General features: G+C 39.6%; 5 protein-coding genes across 8 annotated transcripts; 1 reads left to right on the top strand and 4 right to left on the bottom strand.

Moving 5' to 3' along the window:
• Positions 1 to 1,809: 1,809 nt before the first annotated feature.
• On the bottom strand, positions 1,810 to 11,089 carry LOC122837407 (protein FAM53C-like). 2 transcript variants are annotated; one of them, XM_044127751.1, is made up of 5 exons: positions 10,857 to 11,089; positions 5,184 to 5,439; positions 5,032 to 5,092; positions 4,134 to 4,954; positions 1,810 to 3,096 (listed from the first exon to the last, which is right to left on the bottom strand). In XM_044127751.1, the coding sequence occupies exons 2-5, from the start codon at positions 5,265 to 5,267 to the stop codon at positions 2,848 to 2,850; spliced, it is 1,215 nt and encodes a 404-aa protein (XP_043983686.1). In that variant the 5' UTR covers positions 5,268 to 5,439; positions 10,857 to 11,089; the 3' UTR covers positions 1,810 to 2,847. The 2 variants fall into 2 exon arrangements, with proteins under 2 accessions (XP_043983686.1, XP_043983684.1); XM_044127749.1 differs by lacking the exon at positions 10,857 to 11,089 and adding an exon at positions 7,161 to 7,242.
• On the top strand, positions 7,444 to 13,930 carry phykpl (5-phosphohydroxy-L-lysine phospho-lyase). Its single transcript, XM_044127748.1, has 12 exons — positions 7,444 to 7,840; positions 7,937 to 8,055; positions 8,418 to 8,577; positions 8,656 to 8,730; positions 8,823 to 8,910; positions 9,003 to 9,119; positions 9,260 to 9,342; positions 9,422 to 9,647; positions 9,828 to 9,982; positions 11,550 to 11,639; positions 11,985 to 12,118; positions 12,725 to 13,930. The coding sequence occupies exons 1-12, from the start codon at positions 7,782 to 7,784 to the stop codon at positions 12,766 to 12,768; spliced, it is 1,350 nt and encodes a 449-aa protein (XP_043983683.1). The 5' UTR covers positions 7,444 to 7,781; the 3' UTR covers positions 12,769 to 13,930.
• LOC122837408 (heterogeneous nuclear ribonucleoprotein A/B-like) lies at positions 13,552 to 18,417 on the bottom strand. Of its 2 annotated transcripts, none has more exons than XM_044127752.1 (9): positions 18,285 to 18,417; positions 17,618 to 17,820; positions 16,170 to 16,338; positions 15,574 to 15,732; positions 15,348 to 15,479; positions 15,164 to 15,254; positions 14,910 to 15,065; positions 14,716 to 14,801; positions 13,552 to 14,292 (listed from the first exon to the last, which is right to left on the bottom strand). In XM_044127752.1, exons 2-8 carry the CDS (start codon positions 17,803 to 17,805, stop codon positions 14,731 to 14,733), a joined length of 966 nt encoding a protein of 321 aa, XP_043983687.1. In that variant the 5' UTR covers positions 17,806 to 17,820; positions 18,285 to 18,417; the 3' UTR covers positions 13,552 to 14,292; positions 14,716 to 14,730. The 2 variants fall into 2 exon arrangements, with proteins under 2 accessions (XP_043983687.1, XP_043983688.1); XM_044127753.1 differs by lacking the exon at positions 18,285 to 18,417 and adding an exon at positions 18,031 to 18,164.
• A 1,249-nt stretch (positions 18,418 to 19,666) lies between these two features.
• Positions 19,667 to 22,083, bottom strand: nme5 (NME/NM23 family member 5). 2 transcript variants are annotated; one of them, XM_044127754.1, is made up of 6 exons: positions 21,982 to 22,083; positions 21,752 to 21,907; positions 20,487 to 20,692; positions 20,133 to 20,233; positions 19,935 to 20,053; positions 19,667 to 19,848 (listed from the first exon to the last, which is right to left on the bottom strand). In XM_044127754.1, exons 2-6 carry the CDS (start codon positions 21,872 to 21,874, stop codon positions 19,765 to 19,767), a joined length of 633 nt encoding a protein of 210 aa, XP_043983689.1. In that variant the 5' UTR covers positions 21,875 to 21,907; positions 21,982 to 22,083; the 3' UTR covers positions 19,667 to 19,764. The 2 variants fall into 2 exon arrangements, with proteins under 2 accessions (XP_043983689.1, XP_043983690.1); XM_044127755.1 differs by having other exon boundaries at positions 21,752 to 21,910.
• Positions 22,084 to 22,863: 780 nt separating this feature from the next.
• rack1 (receptor for activated C kinase 1) lies at positions 22,864 to 26,361 on the bottom strand. The gene is made up of 8 exons (XM_044127756.1): positions 26,102 to 26,361; positions 25,463 to 25,634; positions 24,450 to 24,597; positions 24,169 to 24,264; positions 23,871 to 23,981; positions 23,498 to 23,638; positions 23,200 to 23,310; positions 22,864 to 22,978 (listed from the first exon to the last, which is right to left on the bottom strand). Exons 1-8 carry the CDS (start codon positions 26,208 to 26,210, stop codon positions 22,913 to 22,915), a joined length of 954 nt encoding a protein of 317 aa, XP_043983691.1. The 5' UTR covers positions 26,211 to 26,361; the 3' UTR covers positions 22,864 to 22,912.
• Positions 26,362 to 26,468: the final 107 nt, after the last annotated feature.

Genomic DNA, 26,468 nt, shown 5'->3' on the forward strand with positions numbered 1-26,468 from the left:
GTAAAGGCTGAACATCAGTCTTCATTGAAATGTGAAAGCAGCTTTTTATCTTTGGTTCCAAAACTAAAATCCACAAACTTTCAAAATTCATCAGGGATGTTTGACCTGAGCAAGAGATTGATATATGAAATATATGTTATTCTACATTTAGCATGTTGCTGCTGAATAGCAAAGATGAAATGATCAAGCATATTTAACAAGGTGCTTAATGAATTTAGGGATTTAAACTGAACAAATGAGTTTTGACACTTAGCTTTTTATTTAATCATAAACTTGCTTGTGTGGCATTTGGAGAGGCTGAAGCAGCCTGTTGAGATGCTGCCTCTGCATTCTGTTTTATAGAAATGATCTGAGTTCTTCCGTTACTGAGAATATGGAGAGCTGGACCGTTGTGCCGTCTACTGTATTTTGTAAAAAGGCGACATGTAATATATCACCATTCTCACTGGGCAATTTACCAAGTAAACTGGAATGTAATTGCATTTCATCTCTTAGAGCTGATCAGTGAAAATGTTTTGGCACAGCTGTGCTCTACTGCATTGCAGAGAGAAAGCTTTTGGCCTAAGACCTTTCTACATAGAGTTTGAGTACTCTCTCTGTACTCCATCTTCCTCCCACGGTCTAAAAACGTGACTGTCAGGTTGGTTGGTCTCTAAATTGCCTTTAGATATGAATGTGTGCATGAATAGTTGCTTATCGTTTTGGTTTTTGTGTGCTTGTGTAGGGTACTCTACCTCTTGTGTACTGCAACAAGCTACTGTAGTAATAACAATAGATTTCATTTCTCATTTTGACATATTTCATTCAAAATATCTGTATACATATATATATATATATATATATATATATATATATATATATATATCCATCTGTGAAGAGTTTTTTTTCAAGCATTTCTGGCATCAAGACAACTTTGGACTGAGACAAATGTGAGTCATTCTGGAGCACAAAAACTGCCTCTGTAATTTCATGTTGCTGTGATAAAAAAATAAAAATAAAAAAAAAAAAAATCTTTTTTAAATCTCGTTTCTACGAACTAAACCTACTTGATGCTCCTCTGTATTTATGCTTGGCATAGCCTGTTAGCTGCATCAAAGTGTACCAGGGATTTCATTCCCAAACCGTTCAAGTCTTTCTGCCATGCCATCCTTGTGTTTAAAAGTCCTTTATAGAGGACGCAATAGAAATTCCTGGAGTGACCAAAGTTTTCTTTACCTTTACGGAGCGCAGAATGACGCTGCTTTGGTCGTCCACTCCATACATTTCCCTTTTTACAATAAGCTCAAGTTCAGCTGTTTTGGAAGCTAATATTTAGCCATTCTATTTTAGTAGAAGTGAGAATAACAAACTGAACCTAAATTAAAGTAACAGGTACATTTTGTCAAGTAAGAATCTTATCAATCCATAAGGGTCTCAGTCAATAATATAGCCTTTTTTATCCACAGAGGTAAAACTCCTGTTTCAAATATTAACTTAAACAAGCAATACATCTTCAAAGACACTCGTGGATCTGTAAACTACCAGCGATGGTGTCAAACTCCACTTGTCAAAGACCAGTCTCTCTGCTTTAGCACACCTGGTTCCAATATTAGCTCATCAGTAGAGCTCTGTAGGGTCATACTGCTCACTAGTAGTGAGGCAGTTTAATTCATGCAAGGAAGGGACACATCTAAAGGTTACAGGACTGACCCTGGACTAGACTTAATTTAGCCACTAGATGGCACAAATGACCCTATCGTTGTAGGTCTGTCCTTGTTCTAATGGCTGATTGGAAGAGGAAACTAAATGCACAAAAAAAAAACCCTTTGAAAAAAGAAAAAAACTATTAAATTTTATTCATACATACATTGTGCAAGAGGAGGTTTTTTTTCCCCCATTTGAAAACATGAACAATCATTTCTCAAAGGCCACCAAATTATCTGCATTACTCCAAGACTTGGTCACATACAGTCAGAACTGGTGGGGAAACGTGCGCTCACTTTCACCGCGGTACAGTACATTACGGAGTGCCACAGGGAGTCCACCTGCAGCACTGATTCAGTTAGCTATTGTAGTTTATGTGCCAGGCATTCAAAAATATCCAAATCAGTGCAAACGGAGTCCATAAACGTGTCTGGCTGCGAAAAAAGGGGTCCAGAGCACCAAGGACTTTGTATTTTAGGCTTAAGGCATGGTTAAGTTAACAGTATAATCATTATTACTCTTGATGAGGGGTGCTTGCTTATTCATCAGTTAAGCAGTTACAATAGAAAGTTCCCTTTGAAGTAGCAAACATATTTTAAGAGCACAAGCTGAAAACCGATGCATTTTAGCAGGGAATTTAAAAAAAGGTACATTGGATTCTGGAATGTTTCCTGTTAAATATACAGGAGAGCACTAAGATATGGATTTTTTTTTTTTATGCACACAGTAACATCAAAACAGCTTGTGTGCATCATTCAGATCCAAGCAGAACATTTTTGTTCACTTCCATATGCAGCGTCAATCAGGCTGTGAAAGACGACTGAGATGTGGTGAATAACATTAAGACTCATGTTGATTCAAAACGGTTAAAAGTGTACTGCTCACATGAAAAACTGCTTCTTTGCTCATGCGCTTTTTCCATAAGTAGGGCTGAACAGGCAGGCACTAATGTTTTGTTTTTGTTTTTTTGTGAAAGTCTGAGAAGTGAGTTGACACACAATCACTGCAATCTAACTGGAAATTGGCTCCAACTTCCCTAGCTCTTAATCATTAACTCAGGACAGAAAGAGTAGGCTGTTCCCAAAAGGCTCTGCCAGAAGCCAACATGTGTGCTTTACATGGTTATGAACACAGTTACTGTAAGCACAGTAGTTACTGTAATGGTCAGTTTTCTTCTATGAGGCTCAAGTCCAAATCTGTACAGTCTCTTTCAAAAATAAAATTTTTTCCAACAGCTAAAACTGTTCTTTTACACTCTTCTTCCTCCTCCTCTTCTTCACTTTCACTCAGCGGACCGATGCTGGTTCTTCCCAGGAATTCAGCAGGGGAGAAGGCCAAGCGCTGCTCTGACTGAGAAGACACTGGAAATATGCCACCACCTGCTCCACCCACCAGGCTCTCGTAATTACCCATCTGCACAGGAGAAAGAAGGTTTACAAAATCACCAGACAAATTCTCACAAACAGAGGTGAACAGCAGAAAACTAAAAAGCCTGTGCGCTTAAATGTTGTTCCCTGTGAGAAACAAGGTGGTGGCACGCTGGGTGTGCAGATTACTGGACGTTACTCATAAATAGTTTAAAAAGCATCGATGCTTCTGACTAGAACAGGCCCGGACAGATCGCTGGGTGCTGCATTGTCAGCGTTTTTTTTTTTTTTCTTTCTTTCTTTGAAATAGTTTGCTTAGAGACTATAGGATTTTGATTTGAGTCCAGATTTTCCAATCTGAAATTTGTCAGTCAACACTTTGACAAAGGCCTAATATGAGCTTAGTTTACACACTCCCCGTCTGTGCCTAATGCCTAAAACATGTACACTCACTCATCTTTTGGACTGCTGTTGTACAAGCAGCAATACAATCTTTACAAAATAACCTAAATATTTTTTCGTCTTGAATGTTATTAAATTGCACATCGCCTTATTTAATTTCACTCAACAAATCGGCCATCGATCTGGGCGCTATGGAGTCCCAAAAGTTCTAAATTCCCAGAAAAATAAAATAGTTATCTTTTATTTACAGCTCAAAAATTTTATTTATCAAATTTATAGGTTGTGAATGACAAACTATGGGTCAATTAACAGTCACACATCTTTACATGACTCATGTCCTAGAAAAGCGTTTTACAAATGGATATGTTTTTCGAGGGCAGTGTTTGTGAGACTATAATTCCTATGACCTGCAGTTGTGAAGTTTCCTAAAAATGGAGTAATAAATTGTTCTTTCTTGCTTTCACAATAGTACCACAAAATATTGTGAGCACACACATCACACCTTTTGGATTAGCTAAAATAAATAAATCCGCTCCAAAATAAGTACTACTTTCTGTTGATGTCAAGTGAAATCCCCAAATACATTAAAGTGTGTAAAAGTGACGTCAAACATGCAGAGCGCACTGTGCTCCCAATTGGTTTGAATAAGACAAAGAAGCGGAGCGTCCCTGCTTTCCTCACCTGTGTCATTTTGCTGAAGTCCAGCCCTGGCCGGGAGCAAGGAAGGACATCTGGGTCATGGCGTCTCTTCAGCCGGGGTTTGCGCATGTCGCAGGGCTGCGAGTGGCATCGTGGCAGTGCGGGGTGCAGGTCCCGCCGAGAGCAGGATGGGGTACTGCAAGCTGAAGTGGGAGATGGACACAGGGAAGGATGCTCTGGGCCAGAAAAGCTGTGTGCCAGAACATGAGCTGGGGAAGGCTGCGGGTGCAAGGACGCCACAGAGGCAATCTGAATGTGCACGGGGGAAAGGGAGAAGCGACGGTGCAGGATAGAGTGAGAAACCAGAGGGGCTGGTGAAGAGGAGCAAGAGGAAGGTGTAGCAAGAGAGACAGAGCAAGCACCTTTCAACGTGTCACAGGGATCCCATGGGAAGCCACAGGACAAAGAAGAGTCAGAAGACAGTGCTAAGCTAAAGAAGTTAGGGCTAGACAATGAGTGTAAAGAGGCGGAGGTGAAGGAAGAACTGGGACCACAAAGAAGCAAAGAACTGGCTCCAGAGCCTGAACTAGATGCTCCTCGACTGTGGCAGCCCCGTTTAACTGGAGTCCAGACCTTTGATGCGCTTGGGTGCCAAGTGGAGCGGCACTGGGACAGGTCCTCTGGAACAGAGAGGGAGCGGCAGTGGCGTTTTGGAGGTGGCGGGGGGGAACTCTGGAAGGATTTGTTTGTGAGGGAAACCTCTAGTCCCTGGAGTGGCTCTCCAGAGTGCGAGCGGGGCCAAGGATCACACGAGTCAGCCAAAACATGTGCTTTGCATGACTGGTGTGTGTCTGAGCTGGCTTCTGATGGTGAGAAAACACAGATATAAGAATGGTGACCATAACAGTCAAAGCATATCTTCTACGTTGTTCTGACTTACCTTGAGTTGTTTTTCCAGAATTCCATGAAATGGTTGGACTTGAGCCCACTGCAGGCAGAGACTGTAACAAATGCAACAACTTAACTTTCTAAACCAACACCCCACTAAATTGCATCAAAGCCATTTCAGTTCATTGTTATTTCTCAACTTACCACACTGGCATTGAATGTGAAAGCCTTGTGATAAGGTTCCTCTAAACTCTGCTTACAGAGCTGCTCTGTGATAAGTGTAACCATAATTGCAGTCCAAGGAGACGCATGGAGACGGCAGATCCACCGAGGGTAGAGGTTTTATTTTTTGTTTGTTTTTTTCCGTCAGAACTCTGGCGTGGTCTGTGGCGTCCCCTCCACACCTCAACCAGCCAGACTGACCAGCCTTCTAACTATACCATTCTCATGTCTATGCCACCTGAAGGGACAGAGAATCATAGATGTTACAACAGAGAACGTGCAATTAAACAACATCTTAATAAACCCAGAGGGGAAAAGAATGCATGAATGTCAAAGGCATATTTCTGCACAAAAATCTAAGCTGGGATCTGTGAGCTGCGTCATTCACTTCACACATGAAAGGGAGAAGTTCATGTTCACAAAGGCAGAGAGCACACGGGGACATAAGGAGGCCCTGAACAAAGGAGTACTTCACATTCCATCAAAGAAAGCGTGCACACCCATTAACACAAAAGAAAAAAAAAACCCAAAGAACTCAACATAGTGATATTTAAGAATGAGTAAAAAGTGGAAAAACTAATAAGTGATGTAAAGGCTAGACAATGTTGGTTAGGTCCAACAAACTTCAATAACTTCCAAGAGTTGTGGGTGCTGCAGAGATTGGAAGGGGGAGGGAGAATCCAAAAGAGGAAAGGATGGGGGGGGGGGGGTGTAGAAAATGAATGGGACAGAGGTTTAAAATATGTCATAGTATCTCTGCAAGGCAAGGAGGAAAAACTGACCAGGTGGCACAGATGCACTTAAAACTGAAGAAAAAAAACAAGGCAAAATCAGTAGGCCACAAGGGACTTCCCATCCTATTTGGTAGCACATTCCTTCCATGTCACCTTTTAGTACAAGTTTTGAACCACTGAGTGTCAATGAAACAACTTCTTTTTCTAAAGATTAACTTGTGTTGGCACAAGAACAGAAATTTGACAAATCTTCAAGCAACTTCTCAAACTAAAAGTAAATAAAAAGACAATATGGCAGTTGAATTGAAATAAAGCATGGCCTTGTAGCATTTACCCTGGTGTTTAAGAGTGCAAAGGCTAAAGTACATTTAGTGCCTAAACTAGTGCCAACAGAGACAGAATAAACCGTTTCTGTGTAAATACTTTAAACTTCCATAGTCATAATTAAATTATTTTGTGACATTCACGGCTAATGAAACTTTACAACACTGCTGACTTTGTAATTTGGCCTCCACCGCCTGCCATCTCATGACAAACATAGGTGCTACATTGCTAGCCTGGTTTCACATGCCACAAGTCAAAAGGTTTCACCAGACCTAATCATGTGGCAACAGCTCTGGGAATAAAAACGACAAAAAAGACATTGCTGCAAGCAATCATCAGCTAATTCAAAGTTAGCACATAATTTATTAGATCAGCAAGTTTGAATATACACTTAATAACAACAGCGTCTGTTTAAAATCGTGATAGATGTGTAGAAGAATTAAAAGATACTTCATACGTAAATGTAATTTGGGGTGTTTAATATCCAAAGCTAGGAGCTTTTTAACGTTGTGGCGCAGGTCGCTCATTTCTTAAGAAAAACGGATCCGACTGTTAAATTCGATCTCTGATACGAACTGCAGTAAAGATTTTATCCAATTGATAGATTTTGTTCTGGGTAAATCTACTACCCACTGTAGCTGGGCAGCAAGCTAGCTTAACACGATGCAGACCGTGAGACATCAAGTTATTAGCCGGTTACGTTAGCAAGCTTATAGGATAACAAGTGTGCCAACTTCAATGACTGGTGTCATTTCTTCCAGCTCAACCATTTACTACCAACAGAGAACTGACATAGTTTACCAAGACTGTGAAAACACGCTGTTCCTGAATTTACCGGCTCATAACTCGGTCACGCAGCCGCTCTAAGAGCTAGCACGCTACAGCTGACCTGATGCATTACCTGCTTTCTGTGGTTCCTTAGCAACCGAAACCCGCACGGCCAAGCGAGCAACTGAATCTCAGAGTATTTATAGCCTTTGGGCGATACCAATGCAAAAGAACGTATGAGGACAGTGTTTTACCAAAATAACTTTCAGCAAACTAATGAAGCAAAATGTAGCACTCGATTATTCTGATTACACATTACGTTTGGTATTTTTAAAGTAAAGATAACAAAAGTAGTGTTGCATGCTACAGCGTTTTTACACGCCTGTCCCTTACAACTCAAAAGTTATACCGTTCGAATTAAAGGTACAGAACAATTTTTAAACTTACTAAAAATCTCTCTGTTTTCTTGTATGCTATTAAAAAACTAACGACACAAACATTCTTTTTAATTAGCTTAAAAGAATTTGTTCGTAAAAACATACATTTGTCAAAACTGGGTTAACTTAAAACACCAACTGGGCATCTGCGCATGTGCGGTGGCTGTTTTGACTTTGCACACCATTGGCGATGGCAGAATGTTTTGTTAAATAGTTTAATGAAATGATTCATTACATTCAGCTGTAGGTATGTAGCGAACCGTTCATTGCTTCAATAGTTGCTTTGTGTGTGTATAACTGACGAAACAAGAGAAGACATGGCTGAGGAAAGATTCAGGAAAGAAGAAACCCTCGAAATGAGGCAGCGGTTAATTGGGTATATAAAATCAAAGCTCTTAATGTTTTAATTTATTGTTGGTAATGGGTAATATTCTACGTAGTTCACCGCTGACTTGTGCTTTTTTAATCATAGTCAGTCGTGCAGACTCTTCTATTCAGAAGACCCTGTGAAGATAGTCAGAGCAAGAGGACAGTATCTGTTTGATGAAAATGGCAAACGCTATCTGGATTGCATCAGTAACGTCCAACATGGTAAAGTTTTAAATTTCTGTATGTTGATCTTTTCTATACACGATGTACTACTGTCACCTGGTGGCAGGAAGTCCCTCTAATGTCATTTTTAAAAGTTCTGTCAAAAGTATTACCTCATTCACAGACTTGTGGAGTAAAGGGTACTAAATATAAATATATGGTACAATTTTCATATTTTATTTTTTTTGTAAAAATAAAACAAAACAAAAGCAGCCCTGTCCCCTGAAAACTATTTATTCTCTTCCTTCTACTTCTTAATTATACACACATACATTCACAGTAGATACATTATTATTGAAGCTTGAAAATTTTTTTTAAACAAGTGCAAGTCAGTGTTAAGTGTTAATTGTGTTTCCCCGCAGTGGGACATTGTCACCCTGCTATAACAAAGGCTGCTACGGCTCAAATGGACGTCCTGAATGCAAATGCACGCTTTCTCCATGACAACATAGTCCTGTATGCAGATCGCCTGGCAGCTACCTTGCCCAAGAAACTGTCTGTCTTCTATTTTGTGAACTCTGGGTAAGAAATCTATCTGAAGCTTCACTGAATCCCATCCCAGAAGTAACAGGCGAGTGATCAAATTCGCTTCTCTGACAGGTCAGAGGCCAACGATCTAGCCCTCCGCCTGGCAGAGCAGTACACCCAACATGAGGACGTCGTAGTGCTAGATCAGTAAGAATCTTAACTCCTGAGCAACACGTTACAGAAAGAAAAAAAAAAAAACCCACACCTTTTGAATATAATAAACATTCCTTCCACACCAGTGCATACCATGGGCATCTAAAGTCCCTCATCGACATTAGTCCTTACAAGTTCCGGAAACTGGCAGGACAGAAAGAATGGGTTCATGTGGTGTGTAAATATATACAACTCTTAGTAGGCAAACTGTAAAAGAAGAACATTGTATTTCTGCTTGTCTGAAATATTCCAATTTGTCCTCCCAGGCTCCCTTACCTGACACCTACAGAGGCATATATAGAGAGGAGCATCCCAATCCAGGCCAAGCTTATGCTGATACAGTAAAACACTTGATAGAGGAAATCAATAAGAAAGGTCGAAAGGTACATTTTAGTCCCTCTTCATGTTTCAGTGGTAAAACAGGCAATATTTTAAAGATTTGCTAATCTAAACGTTGCCTGATTACAGAAAACTACACAAATATATGCCCTTTATGTTATGTTTATTACTCTTTCTACCTTAGATTGCGGCCTTCTTTGCTGAGTCCTTACCCAGTGTTGGGGGACAAATTATCTTGCCCCAAGGATACTTCTCTAAAGTCGCAGAGTCAGTACCAATCTACTTGCTGACGTTTCTTTGCCCCAGTCCAGATAGGATGGTGACTCTTTACTTTTACCCTTCACAGATACGTGCGCTCCGCTGGTGGAGTATTTGTTGCAGACGAAGTTCAGACAGGTTTCGGACGAACTGGGACTCACTTTTGGGCTTTCCAGCTTCAGGGAGAGGATTTCTGCCCGGATATCGTGACCATGGGGAAGCCGATGGGTAACGGCCATCCTCTGGCATGTGTGGCAACTACTGTGGAGATAGCCGGAGCTTTCACTGCTAATGGAGTGGAGTACTTCAATACGGTGATCATTCAGAAATGTTATAGTGACAACCATCTTACTAACTTACATTTGTAGAAAGAAACATAGATGCAAGACTGCTTTCCAAGCAGATGTGAGATGAATATGTCCTTTTAGGTTGTGTTTATTCCTATTTGAAAGAGCTTTGTGTTGATTTTATGAAATTTCCTTATTGTAATGCAGTTTGGAGGCAATCCGGTGTCATGTGCCATTGGCTTAGCGGTTCTTGATGTGATTGAGAAGGAAGATCTAAGAGGAAATGCCATAAGGGTGGGAGCACATCTCAAAGATTTGCTAAAGAAACTACAACAAAGACACGAAATAATTGGAGATGTCCGGTAAGGGTACATATTCTTCTATTTTCTCACTGTTTAGACATGCAACAAAATGGTGTTATTACGACTAACAACACACATTTAGTTGCACAATGCTTGCTTTACATTTCATACCATAAAACTGTTGCAAAGTATCAACGGTTCAGTTATAACTTCAAATCGAAATTACAAAAGCTATTTTTTTAAAAACGTTTGTGCTTCGTCTGTCTTCTGCTAAGCAGGGAATCTAAAGACAAGTCAGATTTCATTTACACCAACCAGAAATTCAACAATTACTTTTCAAAAGTATTTATAATAATTAACTTTGTCACGCAGTTGCCATAAACTTCAATATATCCTACTGGGAATATTTTTGTGAAATAGAATGAAATTTGTAAAATTCGGCTTAAAGCTGAACTCACAATACACTCAAGGGGGAATCTGTCACAGGAATCAGGTGAAATATGCTACACCATTAATCTGAGAAAAATATATAAATAAATTCATTTATTTATTTACCCAACCACTCAATACGAAATGTATTGATCCTTAGCAACAATGATTTATTAAAAAAAGAATTATAATACTACAAAATAATAATAGTTATCGTGATAAATAGATCAATAACCAAAATCCCTCAAAAATAATTATGGTCACTCAGTTCGAATCACCTAAAGACCTCGATAATTAAGTGTCCAAAATTTTCTCTTCCTTTTCCCAAAGAGATTACTGTCCACAAAGAAGTTCCATGTCCTGAAAAATAAACAAAGTCCTGGAAATATTTCCCCGTTTTAATCCAAAGTCCCGATCCAAAATGAAAAGATCCAAGTGTCAAAACCCAAAAAAGAGTGGTACCACCCAGAAATCCCCAAAAAGAAAAGTAAAGTCCAGATCTCACCGGGAACGTCTTTCTTTCCCCTCGGTGGCGTCCTCTTGCACCGGGCGGCGTTTCCTGGGTGCAAACTCCGATCCAGTTCATAAAATTTGATCTGCGGCGCTGAGCGAACTTTTGATCGCTATTTAATGTCTTTTCTTTGGTTTTTACTTGTTCTAAACGTTCAGACAAGTCAAAACTCCCGCGGCACAGATCTAACGGCGAGCGTCTTCCTCTCCGGTTGCGCCGTCGCCCACGCCCCTTTTAATCACTAATTAAACGCACCTGAAAACATCATGATTCACCCAAATCAGTTTCAAAGAGTGGAAATTCGAAATAATTTTTAACAATGAAATCACCGAAACTTTTCTACAGGACAGTTTAATACATTTACTTTTTAGTGTATTTATTCAGAAAAACAAACATAGTGGTTATGTTACAAATTGACATGTTTTGTTTTGTTTAGTTCCCAGCTTTAACACTTTGTAGAATCATCTTTACAGATCATGAGAAAATGTTGTGCATTCTTTCAGAATATCTAACTGCTAAATTGGATAGCTACTGGGTCATGTCCAAGGGTTCTCTCTGGGTACTCCAGCTTCCTCCCACAGATCATACACAGATTAGGATTAGGATCACTAAATTCCCTTTAGGAATGTCGCTGTGTTTACCCCTGCCTCTTGTCTAACATGACTGTTTCTGCTTTTCTACTTTTAGCGGGGTCGGCTTGTTTGTTGGACTAGAGCTGGTTACAGACAGACAAACTAAACCTCCTGCCACAAAAACTGCAGCGTGGTTGGTAAAGAGGTATGAGATGATGCTGTCTTCAATGTACCTGATAAATGGCTTCCTACATAAAATATGTTTCTAAACTGAACTAAATGGAGTTTGCCAATTATTATGCTTAAAGACTAGGCAAATTATTATTAATTTACATCAGTAATGGATTTACAGTTCTGTTTGTTTTTAAGACAGTGGTAACAAGGTTAGTATCAGAAGTTGAACTGTGCGAGACTGATTTAACAAATCGAAAAGTAGGAATTACAAATTGATTTTTCTGAATCCTCCAGAGTATAAAATACCAACAAAGAGGTGATTGTACTGTCGTATTTTAACCTTCATCCGAGTCATTTGACGTCCGCTTTATACCAGGTTAAAGGAAGAGGATCGAATTTGCGTTAGCACAGACGGCCCCTGGGAAAATGTCTTGAAGTTTAAGCCTCCCATGTGCTTCAGTATGGAAAACGCAGAGCTGGTTGTTCAGTGCATTGACCGGATCCTCACTGGTTTGTAGCACAAGCTTCACTTTTACATTTGCAGTAAACATGTTATGTAAACCAACAGCTCATTTACTGAAGGTCGACTAACTGCATACATTACAGTATTTCCCTAAAATAGGGGCAGTTCAGACATCGACCACGTTATTTTGCACAACATAAAAGAAGCATTGCACCAAGAATAAAATCAGTCTGACACTGATCTTTATACAGGTTAATCAAGCGATTGCAGGGATTCATTTTAAAAGTTCTACAGATTACACAATGACCAATTTCAAATGTCAGCTTTGATGATTGTGGCTTGCAGCTAATAAAATTCAAACACAGTTAATCAGAAAATCAGTTTATATTGAGTTTGTATGTAGAATAGATCTTTTTTGCATGAATTACTGAATCAGTGCAGTGTAACATGAAGGGTATTACCCTGTGTCCCATCATTGAAATTAACTGAAGTTGAACTGCATTGCTGGATTCACTGAGGTTTCACCATTTTAATGAACTTTCACTGATGTCTAGTTGAGATACACCCATTTACCAGTAATGTTAACACAGGGGAAGAGAACGCCTTCAGAATGAATTGATCTATGTGATTTACATTGGTTTTCCTCTTCACAGACATGGAGGCCAAGAATCTCAAACTGGAAAATGAAGACATCTAAAGTTTGCCAAACCTGTAGAAAACCTTTAATTGCATTCAACATTGTCAAGATGTCACATTCATGAAGTTGTTCAGAGGTAGAGATATCCACACTTCAGGCTGCTGCAGATCTGACAGGCTTGCAGGTCATTTCAGAGGTGGCATTCCCCCCCCAAACACTGACTGCTGTGGGACTTCAAGACTTTTCTGGTACATCAAGTTTTAAATGTGGGTCAAAGCCCAATGGAAATGCATATTGTAAAGGATTTGGGTGTCAAGTTCTATTGAAGCTATATTTTCATGGTAAAATATTGGTTTGGGTGTTCAGCGTCAAATTTATGGTATAGATTTTTTGCATCGTCTTTCCTCTGACATCATTACCGTATCATATAACCTTTTTTCTAAATTCAAAGAAAAATGTCAACTCTAAATCATGGAAATAAAAGTTTAAATTCTTAATCACATTGCCTGTTCTTTTGCCCACAGCAGCCATAATTTAAATAGTGCAGCTTCATCATTCGTATCCAAAACATGCCATCAATACACAGTAGGCCCAGTTAAGCACTTACCAGACCATCTTTAACTGATGGATACATTGTTACAAAAGCTCAAGTGTTCCAGGTTCACATTAAGTGCGGTTGGGTATTAACAGGTAGCGAAGCCCTCTGCCACATCTCCCCAAACAGGAATCCGAGGAGATGTCATTACTCGAAGCAAAACATGCAAGCCAATTTACCATTAACAGTACATTAAACAGGACATTTAACATTAACTTTACAAAAAAAATAACCAAAAGATCCATGTGTAATATAAACCAAATTTTTATTTCTATCAATTTGCCCAAGACACTAGAGGAATGAGTTTCCAGTGACGGAGGGGTTACCCTCTTACATTATAACAGGCTTGCGTTCAAGTTGAATAACACTAATAAAGCCACTTAAAAATTGCAGACATGGTGGGGAGAAACTTCCTTAAAAGCAAAAAAAAACAAAGAAATAAAACAAAATTGAAATAAATGCTGGTTGTTTTCTACAAGCCCCCGTAGCACTCACTTGACTTTTTTTTTTTTAAAGAACCCTTTGATTAGTGTAAATCCCTTTTTAAATCACCTCACCCCCACATCTGAAGCCATGCAACTCATTTCCAACACTCAACATGGGAGAACATAACTAAAAATCTAGAAACACACAGAACAAAAAAAAGCAATATTGTTTTATTTGAGAGCTTTTCAAAGCCCTTTGCTCCTGCTCGTCTGTAATTCCAGTCGACATGTAAAAATACAACCATACAATACATTAGATTCAAAAAGGGTACCAAAAAGTACAGTAAAAATAACACTTCCATCACTGGAAATGTAAATGGACACAAAACAATATAAAATAAAATAAAAAAAAAAAGTGGAAAAGTGACATTTGCTTCCCCAGTTCCTCACTTGATCTGTACAAATGGAGCATGAGTCCAAATTTCTGCCAACTCCAAAGGAAAAGCCAGAGCCCATGTTCGCTGTGGTCAGACCATGGATCTCTTTTTCTTATTTACTTTAGACCTTAGGAGGAAAAACACGGTGCTTTACGTTACTGAGAATTAACCGAGCGTGGCATGCAGTAACACAGAGACAGACAGGTGCATGAATGAGTTCGACAAATAAAGTGAATGACAAACATTTTGGGACGGGAAGGGGGCGGGCGGGGGACACGGCTGCTAGCTGATCAGATCAGTCCTCATTTCTTTTCTTGGACCACCACAAATCCTTACTGATCAAGTAGGCTTTGTAGAGATGCATCTCAAGATGGCAGACAGGTGGAATGAATCCATCTTTAATGATCCCAGACCCCTCATCACGCCCTACTATAACCCCACCACAATGGTTGAATGGATTTAGTGTAGATGGAGCTCTTTGTGGGGCCAAAAGGCACTAATGGTTATAGCTACGATCTCATACTACCACGGATGATGCAAGAATGCATACCTGCACTACGTGTGATCAGTATGGCTTGTAGCTACTCTGGTGGCCTCCACGTCTTGGAGTTTTCCCATAGCTTGTATTGCCCTGGTCTGGAGGACAAGAGAAAAAGGGACTGAGTTCTTCTGTACAACAAGGAGGACCAAGAAAATAAAGTTTCTCTCATTCAGTGTCTTTCCCTGGGGGCACTTATCGCTTACTGTAATCGTAGCCACCCCCATAGCCGTAATAACCAGCAGAGTAGTCATAGTTGCCATAGCCACCGTATCCATAGCCCTGCTGTCCATAACCATAGCCCGGGTTGTATCCCTGGTTCCAGTAGTTGTTGTATCCTTGATTCCAGTTCTGGCCCTGGCCTAGAAACAATAGGTGAGGCCTTTGTCACAACTCAGTTTCAGAGCAGATGTAGCTGTAAAGAGAACGAGGTTTCATCAAACGTGATGAAATGCCTCACCTCCACGTCCCCTGCCACGGCCTCCGTATCCCCGGGCACCGTACTGCTGCTGCATGTAGACCTCTTTGGGCTGGGCAATTTTTATTTCACACTGTAGAAACAATAGCACGTTTTAGAGAGGAGGGACATTTTTTAAAATGTAGCCACCCGACACTAATCACCAGTAATCTATCATCAGGTTTACCTTGCTTCCACCGACGGTATGGTACTTCTTCTCCATAACCTTCTTGACGGAAGGCTCCTCTTTATACGTAATAAATACAAATCCTCTCCTCTTCTCAGTCTTTGGATCTTGTGGGAGTTCAATGGTCTCAATCTACAAAAATCCCAGAAAAATACTTTGTGAAGCAACCAGCAATTTCATGCTTGCTTACATTCTCAACCATCTGAAGTCAACAGAATACTCGTACCTCTCCAAAGGTCCCGAAGTATTCTTCGATGACTTCCTTGGCGGTATCCGGGTTAAGGCCTCCGACAAAGATTTTCTTTACTGGCTCCTTCTTCATGGCCATGGCTCTCTTGGGGTCAATCTGTCTGCCGTCTAACCTGTGCTCCTTCTGCTCAAGAACCTACAAAAGACGAACATTTGACGTTAATTGCCACCTGGCAATCACACAAGCATTTCCACAAAGAACATTGATTGTATTTTAGATTTATTCCCCCTTCCCCATAGCAAATAATCTGTTTCTGGAATTGGTTCATTTGAGTATTTTTAAGGCAATATAAATCAACAGGTGTTTGTTTTACAGTCTGCCACCAATAGCTTTATTTACTTAGTACATTTCAACAGATGGTTATCAAAATTCATTATGTAGTTTCCCCATTTGTCGTTTAAAGGTGTTTAAGTTAGATAACACTGATGTAGAAGCAATGGACTCATGCCAGATTAAAAACACAAATGTAAGTTAAAGTGTTTTTATAGTTGAAGCAGGCGTTAAATTTAAATCAGTGATTCTAAAAAGTCTTGCATTAATTCTAATGGAACTCATCTTGTGTCCTTCCTTACCTTGTCTACGCTCACGGAGTCCTTAAAGAGAATGAAGCCAAATCCCCTTGACCGGCCCGTCTGCTGGTCCATCTTAATAGTGCAGTCTGTCACCTCTCCAAACTTTGAGAAGTAATCCTTCAGATCCTTTTTGCTTGTGTCCCAGCTTAGCCCGCCAACAAACATTTTGCTGAAAACAAAATAAAATACAAACATAGTTAGCCAAACACACAGTGTGAATTACAGTGAATAGAGGATTGGGCTTAAACTTGGACCACATTTCCACAAAATAAATAAGAGGTCAAATTTGTCAAACTTTTAGGCACTCCATATTACACATATGCATAAGCTTTCGGTCACTTTACCTTTCCACTAAAGACCATCAAATTTGCCAGGAAATGAACATTTCTTCCCCATTCATTCTACTCTGCATGGCTGACATTACACTAAAACCAATGTAAATAGAAGTACAAATATTTATACAAGTATAAATAAGAAAATTATTTATAATCAAACCAGTGGCTGGTTTTCTAACCAAGTGTTTTAGTAAAAGACAAAGTTCATTGATTCATAAATCATGGCAATACCATGAAATGCAACGTGCTAATGTCTATAATAGATGTGACACACACCTTTTGGTTTCTCTTTAGTTTAGTCAGTCCACAATACATCCCTCCAGCAATCTTGGGGGGGATCGTAAATATGTCTTTTGGTTAATAAAAACTTGTGGATGCCATTTATCTCTTGTGTTGCGAGGCAAGTGAAGCTTTCAGTACTTTGGACATTGCTTTGGGTACTTTTGTCCCCCTGTGTTTAAGTTAGTGATACTCGGATTTAGTATGTTAATTTAAGTAATTTCCTAATTCCACCATCCCGGCATTAATAAGGCCTGGGTGTGGCTAACGGAATAAAACTTGGTTAGTAACAGTTAGAAGTTTTAATAAGGGGTTGCGAAACTTCTCTAATTGTTTCACACAAAAATAGATTCTGTTTTATTTACTTATCTTTCTCTGATATTAAAACGTCCTTCATAAACAGTTCTCACGTTTTGACCCTTTTTGTTTAATAATTTACACAGTGCTCACTCACTGTGATGGCAGGAATTGTCCAAGGAAGAGGGGGCGGGGAAAAAATATACATTATGTACACCATGTTCCAGCACATCTGTTGATCCAGTAACACATGGGGGAGGGGGCATATTAAGATGAAGCTTTAGAGTACGTTTACGATTACGTTTCCATAAATTAAAAGTTTGGATTTTGGCAGAATATCAGACATGTAGCTGTAATCTTTCATCAGCTAGTATTGAATGGTTTAATGTCTGCTGTAACGCCCATCCCCCTCCCTCCACTCGGCACATGGCGCCAACAAAAGGCCGGGTGAACAAAGAGGCATAGTAGTAAAGAAACAGTGCTTATTATGGCTACCTTTTAAGCTAGAGAATTCCTAAAATATCTATCTAAACTCACCCAGCATCTTCTTCGCCCTTGCTGGCGTCGATCTGGCCGCCGTCCTGTGAGTTCCCGTCCGGATCGGTCTCCGCACCTTGTCCGCAGTCATTCTCGGCGCTGCCGTCGTTTCCTCCTCCGTTAAAATCGTCCTCCACTTCGTGGCCGTTTTCCGACGTCTCCATGTACTGCTGCTCTGCCTCAGACATTTTGAACTACTATACCTAGAAAGCACAGAGACGGTACGCAATGAGTTGCTTCATAAGCGATTCTTTCACAGTCAGCTCTTACGCACTTCGCCATTTACGAGATGCCAATTTACGCTTTTCCCACCATTTTGACCGGCGACACTGCGCTTCATGCACTCACACAGGAAGACTGCCTGACTGACATTTTAATGGCTCGTTTCGTGACTTTAAAGAGCAAAGACCTACCATCTGCAGTGCTGCCCTTCTGGTAGCAAAGATTAGAAAACCGTCTGGATCATACTGATAAAGTCTGAACTGAAATTCGCAATTACGTAAGTCTGAGGCCGTGCTGCGCGAAATGTAGGCCATTATTGCGATGCAGCATTTATTTCATTGCGATCGGAAACATTGAACAATTAGGAAAAAATACACAACAAACTATGAGATATCTGTCAATATCAAATACAAGCATGTTGGGAGAAAAACGAAGGTGTACTTACTGGTCGTACGGCCGAGGAGCTCTCTTCAAGATGGATTCTCCCACACGACGACAACTCGTGGTTGGTTTTTTAGAAGCGGCAAAGGGGGGAAAAAATGCATTTATGCAAAGGAGCCATCTGATTGGTTACATTTTACTGTCACTCCCAGCGCTGACCAATCACAAACGGCGCTTTTTTCTTCTTTCACAGAGTCGTTAACGCCCTCTTACGACACAGGAAGGAACTCAATGAACCTTTTTGAACTGCTGGAAACGAGTTCCCCGGAGAAGAAGTGAAAAAGCCATCCCTATTGTTTTTTTAACATGAAAACTTACAAAATAATCAATTTCATCTGACAAAAGGCACAAGCCAATAAGGTGTTGACATTATATCAACCGCTCTGTAAGAGTAAAGTGAAAACAAATCAAGACGGGGCAAATAAACTGTAATTAAAATATTCTATGGATCTATTTGTGGCTAATAAAGCTGCTGCTGCTGATGATGACATGCATATATGGATTGAAAATGACTGCCACTTCTCCTTTAAAAAACTTTCTAATGTAAGCTGATTTGATTATGAGAGGATGCAATTTATTGTTATAGTATTCATACCCCTTGAACGTAATTTTATTTATTTATTTTTTACATTTTCTCACATGGCATGACAGACAGAAACTTCACTTAATTTTATTGAGATTTTATGTGACAGACCAAGACAAAGCAGTGCAAACTTGTGAAGCAGTAGAAAAATTATAATTCATTTTCAAAGCGTTGTCAGGTGAACATTGAGACTGAAGATTTTGACAATTTTTTGCATAATAGATAAAGCTCTGTCAGATTGGATGAAGAGCATATGTTAACCAATTTTTAAGTCTTTCTTCTGATTTTCAGTGAAATTTAGATAAGGAATTTGACTAGACCACACTAACATTAAGCGGCATAATTGTGAAACCATCATGTTTCCGGGTGGTTAGTTTTCCTTCTAATACAACATAGTTTATTTATGTAATATCAATTTTCTAAACATGTCATCTTAAGGCATTTCAGCAAAATAAAAGAAGAATTTATTTGGATTGGCTGTCCCTTCTCTGATACGAACAGCCATGTCTGGATCAGTGCTGATTTTGACAGAACATATTAATTAGTTTTAATCATAGAGTTTTGATGAAAATCTTTTTTTAGTTTTAGTGAGATTAGTCAGTTAAATTTATTGTAATTTTAAGGCTTTGGAAATAATTATAAAAACAGTTATTGCAAAACCATGTCAGTTGAAAATATGTTGCAATGTTTTATCTATTTAATTTTACAATATTGTTTTAGATGTGGAGTTAAAACACACTGCTTAATCACTAATATCAACACGCTTGAAGAATTCTTTGATCTATAAGAGAAAATCAACAAAGCTCTTTACAAGTATCCTTATATTTACATATATGATACTGAACACATAAATTTGCCAAAAACAAACAAAAGGAAAAATAGCAATCATGCTTCCTGGCTGTCACTTTTCACCTTCCAGAATGTCTCCATCATTTATTTGAGGTTGGCTTGGATCATTATTCAGTAGCCAATCAGCAAGCCAAATCTAACGAGAAGAGAAAAGATGCACAAGCTCACAACATTGTACTTCTAATATATAAGGTTTTCCACACACTGAGCATCATGACTTACGCAGGGGTGGAGAGGCTTTTCCTTACAGAGCTCAGTGAGTCCACGTATGAGAACGGGGATTACATTCATGCTCAAGTACTCTTCAGTTTTTTCTTTAGACTGAAAGGGCTCAATTACAGCTGCAGAGAGAAATCACAAGGAGATCAGCACTTCATATGTTTATGAGCAACAGTAATTATGACAGAGCAAATTACGTACTGTTGGGAAACATAAATCTAATCTCCCTCACTGCTGTTAAGAACGTGTCGCTGCCATGAAGAGCGTTCTTTAGGTCAGAAGTTCCGTATGTTGCTCGAAGGCTGGAGAGAAAGAGACAGTAAGACTTTAAAACACCGGCAGCACATAGAGTCAAAAGTAAAAAGCATTAGGCTAAAGGAAAGTCAACAGATCTTCACAGCATTCAGACAATGCTGGACAAAAAAAGTATTTTCATTGACTATGTGATGTCGAAATTAGTCAGGAAAACTAGAGTATAATAAATTAACCTCAAACAACACTGTTCTTCTAAAGAATTTACATTATTTATTTACACTAGAATTATTGGAGACTGACCTGTCTGGATGCGATTCTTTGGCTATGGAGAAGTTGTCAGGGCCCATCATGGCTTTCCAGTGAGCGACGGCGTTTTGACGAGCCAGCGTCATGACAACAATGGGGCCGGAGCTCATGAAGGCCGTCAGGCTGGGAAAGAAGAGCTTTCCGTACTGGTGTGCGTAAAACTCACTGCATTGCTCAGGACTCAGCAGCAGCCTGCGCTTCTATCACAGGGAAAATTCATTTCCAGACAGTTCAGCAAGACACGTGGTTATGGTTTGTTCTCAACTTTATGAAACTGATGGGTTAGGGTTAGACCATTTAGACCGATGAGACGTTTCTTTTACTATTTCTTTAATTTATTTGATATATTCAATTGAATTAGGGTAAGTATTTTTTTTCCTACACAATTCTGATTGATTTAATGTTTTCTGCTTGGCTATCAGCTTTCCTCTTAAATGTTTCTTCTTTTATTATGTTGAAAGGGAAAAAAACCCAACAACATTCAAGTAGAAAAGTCTACAGTCACTTGCAAAGTGTAATGGGTTTCCTTATCTGAAAGGAATTTCATCTGTGAACATGTACAATTCTTTAAAATGTCATTAACCACATATTTCAAAGCTCCACATTTCTCTACATTGGTTTTATATAAATATTAAGCTTGGGCAGAAACTAAAGAGAGTAATAAACATGCTGGAGGTTACATTTTAGGTCACAACTAATAAAAATAAATACCTAATTTTTTTAACATAATTAATTGAAAACAACAAGGAAAAATCTTAAGTTCAACTTGGTATATTAATAATAATTAAAATATGTAATATTATAGTAATATTGCAATTTGAAATTATATTTTTTCAAATGTCAATGCTCCTGTATTTATCATGATGGATTTATTTACTGTCATTTTTGACTGGACGCCTCCCAGGCACCTTCTTTTGGAGGTTTTTCAAACCTGTCCAATTGAGGGAAGACTATGTTGTGGACCAAGAAACAGCCTGAAAAACAACACATCCTGGCACATCCTTTCCTTGTACATTTATATTTAACATAACTGATCATATCTGAATCATTTCTAGGAACAATTAAGCACACTGTGTCTATTTTACAACCCCAAGTGGCCGTCCGTTGAACTAGTTTAAAAATATTGGTCACCATTGCCCTCTAGTGGACAAAGGGTATCAGGATCAAATCCAGAGAAACACTAAAATAGATGATTCTCTTTTAATCTGGGATTAAAATCCTACCCACAAACATCCTAAATCTTTGATATTTCTACTAACCTGAAGGATCAAAAAACCTGCCTTCAGGATGATTTTCTCGATCTCCTCGGATTTATGAACTGCATCAGGTTTGATGATCGCCAGTGTTCTTTCAACATAAATACGTTGTGAAATGTCGTCCATTTTCCTCTGCGAGCTGACGCGAACATACAACCTCTGCTGCGTTCAAACAGAAAATACACGTTTAACACAAAGTCTGTGAATAATTCCACATGAACTAAGATTTGTACCTAAATAACTGCAGAAGCAGACACAGCAAAAAGAAATAGCAGCCGAATTTATTCGGTTGCTTGATTACTTTCTGGGTTGTGTGGGTTGCTATGATACCAGACAACTACGGCACACCATGTAGGACAGTCCATGCCTTTTTAGAAAGACGTTTTTCTTACCTTGCAAGTAAATGTACAAGTTGAAATATACAATAGTCATACAGTTTTAAACCTCCCTACACCCAGTGTTCAAGGATTCTGGAAAAATTCTAATCTTTGGTGGACAGGTGATTTAAATTTGTCTCGAAAAAGGAGAAACAAAATGTTATTGCTCTCTGACGCTGCTGTTCAATATTTTTTTTTTTTTAAATAACACAATCATTGAAAATTGAATCAAAATTTGGAAAGTTGGCAGGTCTCTTTACCAACCTTACACATTACTAGCTTTTTACCATCACAGAAAGTTTATATTACATTTCAATACACACATAAGCTCCAATAAGGTCTGAACATAAAAATTCAAAAAACTTTATTTCTTATTGATAACATCCTGATTTAGAACATAAATTATAGATCCACTTGGTTTTGTTCTTTAATTTATTCTACATTGCAGCTAATTTGCTTCTCATTTACCTCAATGTCAGTCAGGGTTTGAGAACAAGTATGACAAAGTGATGCAAAGGGCCACCACTGGTGGGAGGAGGTCTTGCATGTCCCATACTTTCAGATATCACTAGCCAATCTTTATTGACAAACTGGATGGATTGTTTTTAATGTTCCTTTAATGCTAACCAGTTCCGATGGTCAGGCCAAGTGGTACAATAATGTTGTATTTTCCAGTTTGTGCAGCTCTATTTCTGTACTAAAATGTACATTTACAAACAAAACGTTGAGACCAGCACATATTTTCTTAAACAGTCTTTTTATTCAAAGTTGCTTCTGCAAAGGGTTCTTATCGTGTTCCAATAGTGACCTGCCACACTCTGATCAGGTTATCAGTGTAGCCAGCAAACAGGGTCTGTGGGGAAATAAAAGAGTGAGAAAGTTAACTCTCTATATAAGAACAGCTTGTTAGATAACAGTTTTCTTTTCCCTAGCTCCCCTCATATTTGCAGGACTGTCAGCAGTGAACATCAGAATGAAAAGTGAATGGGTATAATCACCGGGGCCACAAGATTACAACAGCAAATTTACAGTTAATCTGCCTGTAAAGTGCCTGAAGAGCTGAGAATCAAATACCTGTCCATCAGCAGACCAAGCCAAAGAAGTACACTGGGGAGGCTCAGCCTTGCTGTTTGTGCTGATCACTTCCTGTCTCAGCTCATCCACAATGATCTTGCCTTCCAGATCCTGCAAGAGAACAAGAACCACAAGGGAGACTTGGATCAGTGGGAACGCACCACATACTCTTATAGAATAAAACTCTTTTAGATCAAAGCTCAGAAACAGCCTCTGATTTCATCATTAAATGCAGCTAGCATGTAGAAGTTTCATCACCGCCTATTCTAATCGGGACACGTTTATGACGAGAACTCACCCAGATCTTAATGCTGGGGCCAGTGGCGGCACAGAGCCAGTAACGGTTGGGGCTGAAGCACAGGGCGTTGATGATGTCACCGCTATCCAGTGTGTAGAGGTGTTTGCCCTCATTCAGGTCCCACAGCATGGCCTGACCGTCCTGAGCACAGAAGCCACACTTCAATGACAGATTCCCACCAACTCCACATGACCTTCATCACTCTTAACATCCACAGGTTTCACCGTCGCTCAGAAACAGCCTCTGGTATCATCACTATTTAACAGATGCATGTATAGTTTTCCATCACAGCAAACCTGAAAGCTTAGTTTGATTTTCAGATCAGAATGAACACAGTAAACCATCTGATGATCTACAAGTAAAGGCAGGTTACCTTTCCACCAGATGCACACAGGGAGCCATCGGGAGAGACGGTCACTGTGTTCAGGTAGCCGGTGTGGCCGATGTGGTTGGTCTTCAGCTTGCAGTTGGCCAGGTTCCACACCTAATGGGGTGAGGACATCGATCAGCTCGTTCACAATGACAAAAACATCTGAAGTAGCTTGAGTTTTCTGCTCTCATTAACTTAACGATCTCCTCAGAGAGTATGTAGGATAATACATGCAAAATGTTTTAAATCACTGAGCAAATGTGCCACAAGCAGAAGAGAATCTTCAGATAAATCCACCCACCTTGACCATCTTGTCCCAGCCGCAGGAGACGATAATGGGGTTGCTGCTATTGGGGGAGAAGCGAACACAAGACACCCACTCAGTGTGGCCTTCATCCTGCAAAATATTTAAAAAATCCTCAGCACACATCTAACATTCAAAATAATATAATAATAAAAAAATCTACTTCCATGTGAGGTTTCTGCTGACTATTCCAAGTTGATAATATGTTTAGTTAAACATCAGTTCATGCAAATTCTACTAAAGCTTTTCGCTACCCATAACATCAGCTAGTCGCTCACCTGGATGGTGTACTTGCAGACTCCAAGCGTGTTCCACAGCTTGATGGTCTTGTCCCGAGAGCCAGACACAATCTGGCGGTTATCAGCGGAGAACGCCACGCTCAAAACATCCTTGTTGTGTCCAACAAACTGGCGGGTGGTGGCGCCACTTAAGAGAGGAGCACAGCAGATCATGATGAATCGTTTCACAATTCAAGACATCCATCAACTTGTAATAATAATAATAAAAAAAAGGTCACTTGTCTCTCAAAATCCCAAAAGTAGTTTTATTTTAAAAGGCTACACTAGAAAGTCAAGCATTTTTCTTGTGAACAATTTCTTTTTTTCCCCCACCACCCATAAACTAATTCAAATGATAAACAATAAGCATTCATTACATATAGTCAATCTAGTACAACTTACAAATCTTAGAAAACAAAAGAAAAGAGATTAGAAAGTTGAATGCCAGACATTTTTTTAGATCACTGCAACTTGATTTGACGACAAATGCAGATGCACTGAAACATTTTCTATAATTCACCATATTTTTAAGTTTCAACTGGTTCATAAACACTGTACTTCAAGCTCGTGCTTGGGTAGGATAAGGACAAAGGCCTTTAACTGTTCTCAATTCTAGTTTCCTAAGCTTAGTGAGTTCTAACAGAGGAATACAGAACCTCTCTATCGGTGATACACATATTTCTGTTTTGTTATAATATACAAGGAGAATATTTATTAATCAAATAGCATTTGTCTCCCTACATTGAATTAAATTAATGCATCTGTGGACATAAGTTACAGAAAATCCATGGTCTCCCACATTTAAAAAGCAATAATCAAAGATCTAGGTCAAACGTGTCAAACTAAAGTGCTCATCAGCCAGGGTCCTTGTGTTACCATCTGCAGAGACCTGCTAGTAAATCAGTCACTTGATTCAGGCGTGTTAAACTGGAGGAACGTGTGGAAATCATGCAGGACACCGACTACTGCAGACTGGATTTGGACCCCTGGGGTGCAGGTGGATGAGAACTTACGTGGTAAGGTCCCACAGGCGCAGGGTCCCGTCCCAGGCTCCTGAGAGAGCAAACTGGCCATCTGAGGAGATGACAACATCACTCACGAAGTGAGAGTGACCCCTCAGGGAGCGCTGGGGGATGCCATAGTTGGTCTCATCACGGGTCAGTTTCCACATGATGATAGATTTGTCTGGGAAACAAAATAAACACACGAGAATCTTCACTCATGGGTGATCTCTCAGTACCTGAACACATTTGCTGAGCTAGCATGGTTTACTAGCTCTTACGGGGCCGGCAACAAGAAATGCTGTAAGATACAAACATCTATTCAACAGTTGTGGTGAGTTTATATGCATGTAAGCATCTTCAGTCTTTTGAAATACTAAGTATTAAAAGTACTGAAAAGGTAATTTAAGTTGTTCAATATGTGACGCCACATAGCATATGCTAACCAACATGGAACCTTATCGCCCCTTCATTTGAAAAATACTGAGTGTTAACAAATATTAAATCTTTACAGTGCTGTCTTTACTGTTCACTTGTCACATGTAATTCACTCCGTCTTCATATTGTTTTATCAAGCATTAGTTAAATGTGTTGCTAACTGCACAATGCTAGCTGTAGCCATGTTGGCGGAGCCGGCGGGGGAAGCCTCACCTCGGGACGCCGACAGAATCATGTCGGGGTACTGGGGCGTAGTGGCGATCTGGGTGACCCATCCACTGTGGCCCTTCAGGGTCCCCCTCACTGTCATCTGCTCGGTCATTTTGGCGAGGTTTGATGGTGCCTATCACAAGGATGGATTCGGATTCTTGACAGGTTCGGGCAAACCTAAGTCCTCATCGCATCTAGGCACGGAGGAAAAGGAAGAACGCACCCGGATGCAAACGCTATCAGGGGTTGAGAACTCCGCAAAGGACTCTGGGATATGTTGTCTTTGCTCGTTTTGAAGTTGAATAAAATGGATAGTTTAGGACTTTTTAAGGCGTGGTTCTAAACACAGTTTTGTATATTTCAAACGCGG

Source organism: Gambusia affinis, linkage group LG09 (genome assembly GCF_019740435.1).
Source record: "Gambusia affinis linkage group LG09, SWU_Gaff_1.0, whole genome shotgun sequence".
Taxonomy (NCBI): domain Eukaryota; kingdom Metazoa; phylum Chordata; class Actinopteri; order Cyprinodontiformes; family Poeciliidae; genus Gambusia; species Gambusia affinis.

Coding starts and splice junctions, on each gene's coding strand:
- rack1 (XM_044127756.1), bottom strand. CDS start 26,210: ATGACCGAGCAGATGACAGTGAGGGGGACCCTGAAGGGCCACAGTGGA. Junction 24,598..25,462: donor CGCCTGTGGGACCTTACCAC/GTAAGTTCTCAT, acceptor TCCTCTCTTAAG/TGGCGCCACCACCCGCCAGT. Junction 24,265..24,449: donor TCTGCAAGTACACCATCCAG/GTGAGCGACTAG, acceptor AATATTTTGCAG/GATGAAGGCCACACTGAGTG.
- nme5 (XM_044127754.1), bottom strand. CDS start 21,874: ATGGACGACATTTCACAACGTATTTATGTTGAAAGAACACTGGCGATC. Junction 20,054..20,132: donor TAGATTTATGTTTCCCAACA/GTACGTAATTTG, acceptor TTCTCTCTGCAG/CTGTAATTGAGCCCTTTCAG. Junction 19,849..19,934: donor AAAAGCCTCTCCACCCCTGC/GTAAGTCATGAT, acceptor TCTTCTCGTTAG/ATTTGGCTTGCTGATTGGCT.
- LOC122837407 (XM_044127751.1), bottom strand. CDS start 5,267: ATGGTTACACTTATCACAGAGCAGCTCTGTAAGCAGAGTTTAGAGGAA. Junction 4,955..5,031: donor TTCTGGAAAAACAACTCAAG/GTAAGTCAGAAC, acceptor TCTCACCATCAG/AAGCCAGCTCAGACACACAC. Junction 3,097..4,133: donor ACTTCAGCAAAATGACACAG/GTGAGGAAAGCA, acceptor TCTCCTGTGCAG/ATGGGTAATTACGAGAGCCT.
- phykpl (XM_044127748.1), top strand. CDS start 7,782: ATGGCTGAGGAAAGATTCAGGAAAGAAGAAACCCTCGAAATGAGGCAG. Junction 8,731..8,822: donor GACGTCGTAGTGCTAGATCA/GTAAGAATCTTA, acceptor CTTCCACACCAG/TGCATACCATGGGCATCTAA. Junction 9,120..9,259: donor TCAATAAGAAAGGTCGAAAG/GTACATTTTAGT, acceptor TTTCTACCTTAG/ATTGCGGCCTTCTTTGCTGA.
- LOC122837408 (XM_044127752.1), bottom strand. CDS start 17,805: ATGTCTGAGGCAGAGCAGCAGTACATGGAGACGTCGGAAAACGGCCAC. Junction 15,255..15,347: donor ATACCGTCGGTGGAAGCAAG/GTAAACCTGATG, acceptor TTGTTTCTACAG/TGTGAAATAAAAATTGCCCA. Junction 14,802..14,909: donor TGGGGGTGGCTACGATTACA/GTAAGCGATAAG, acceptor CTTGTCCTCCAG/ACCAGGGCAATACAAGCTAT.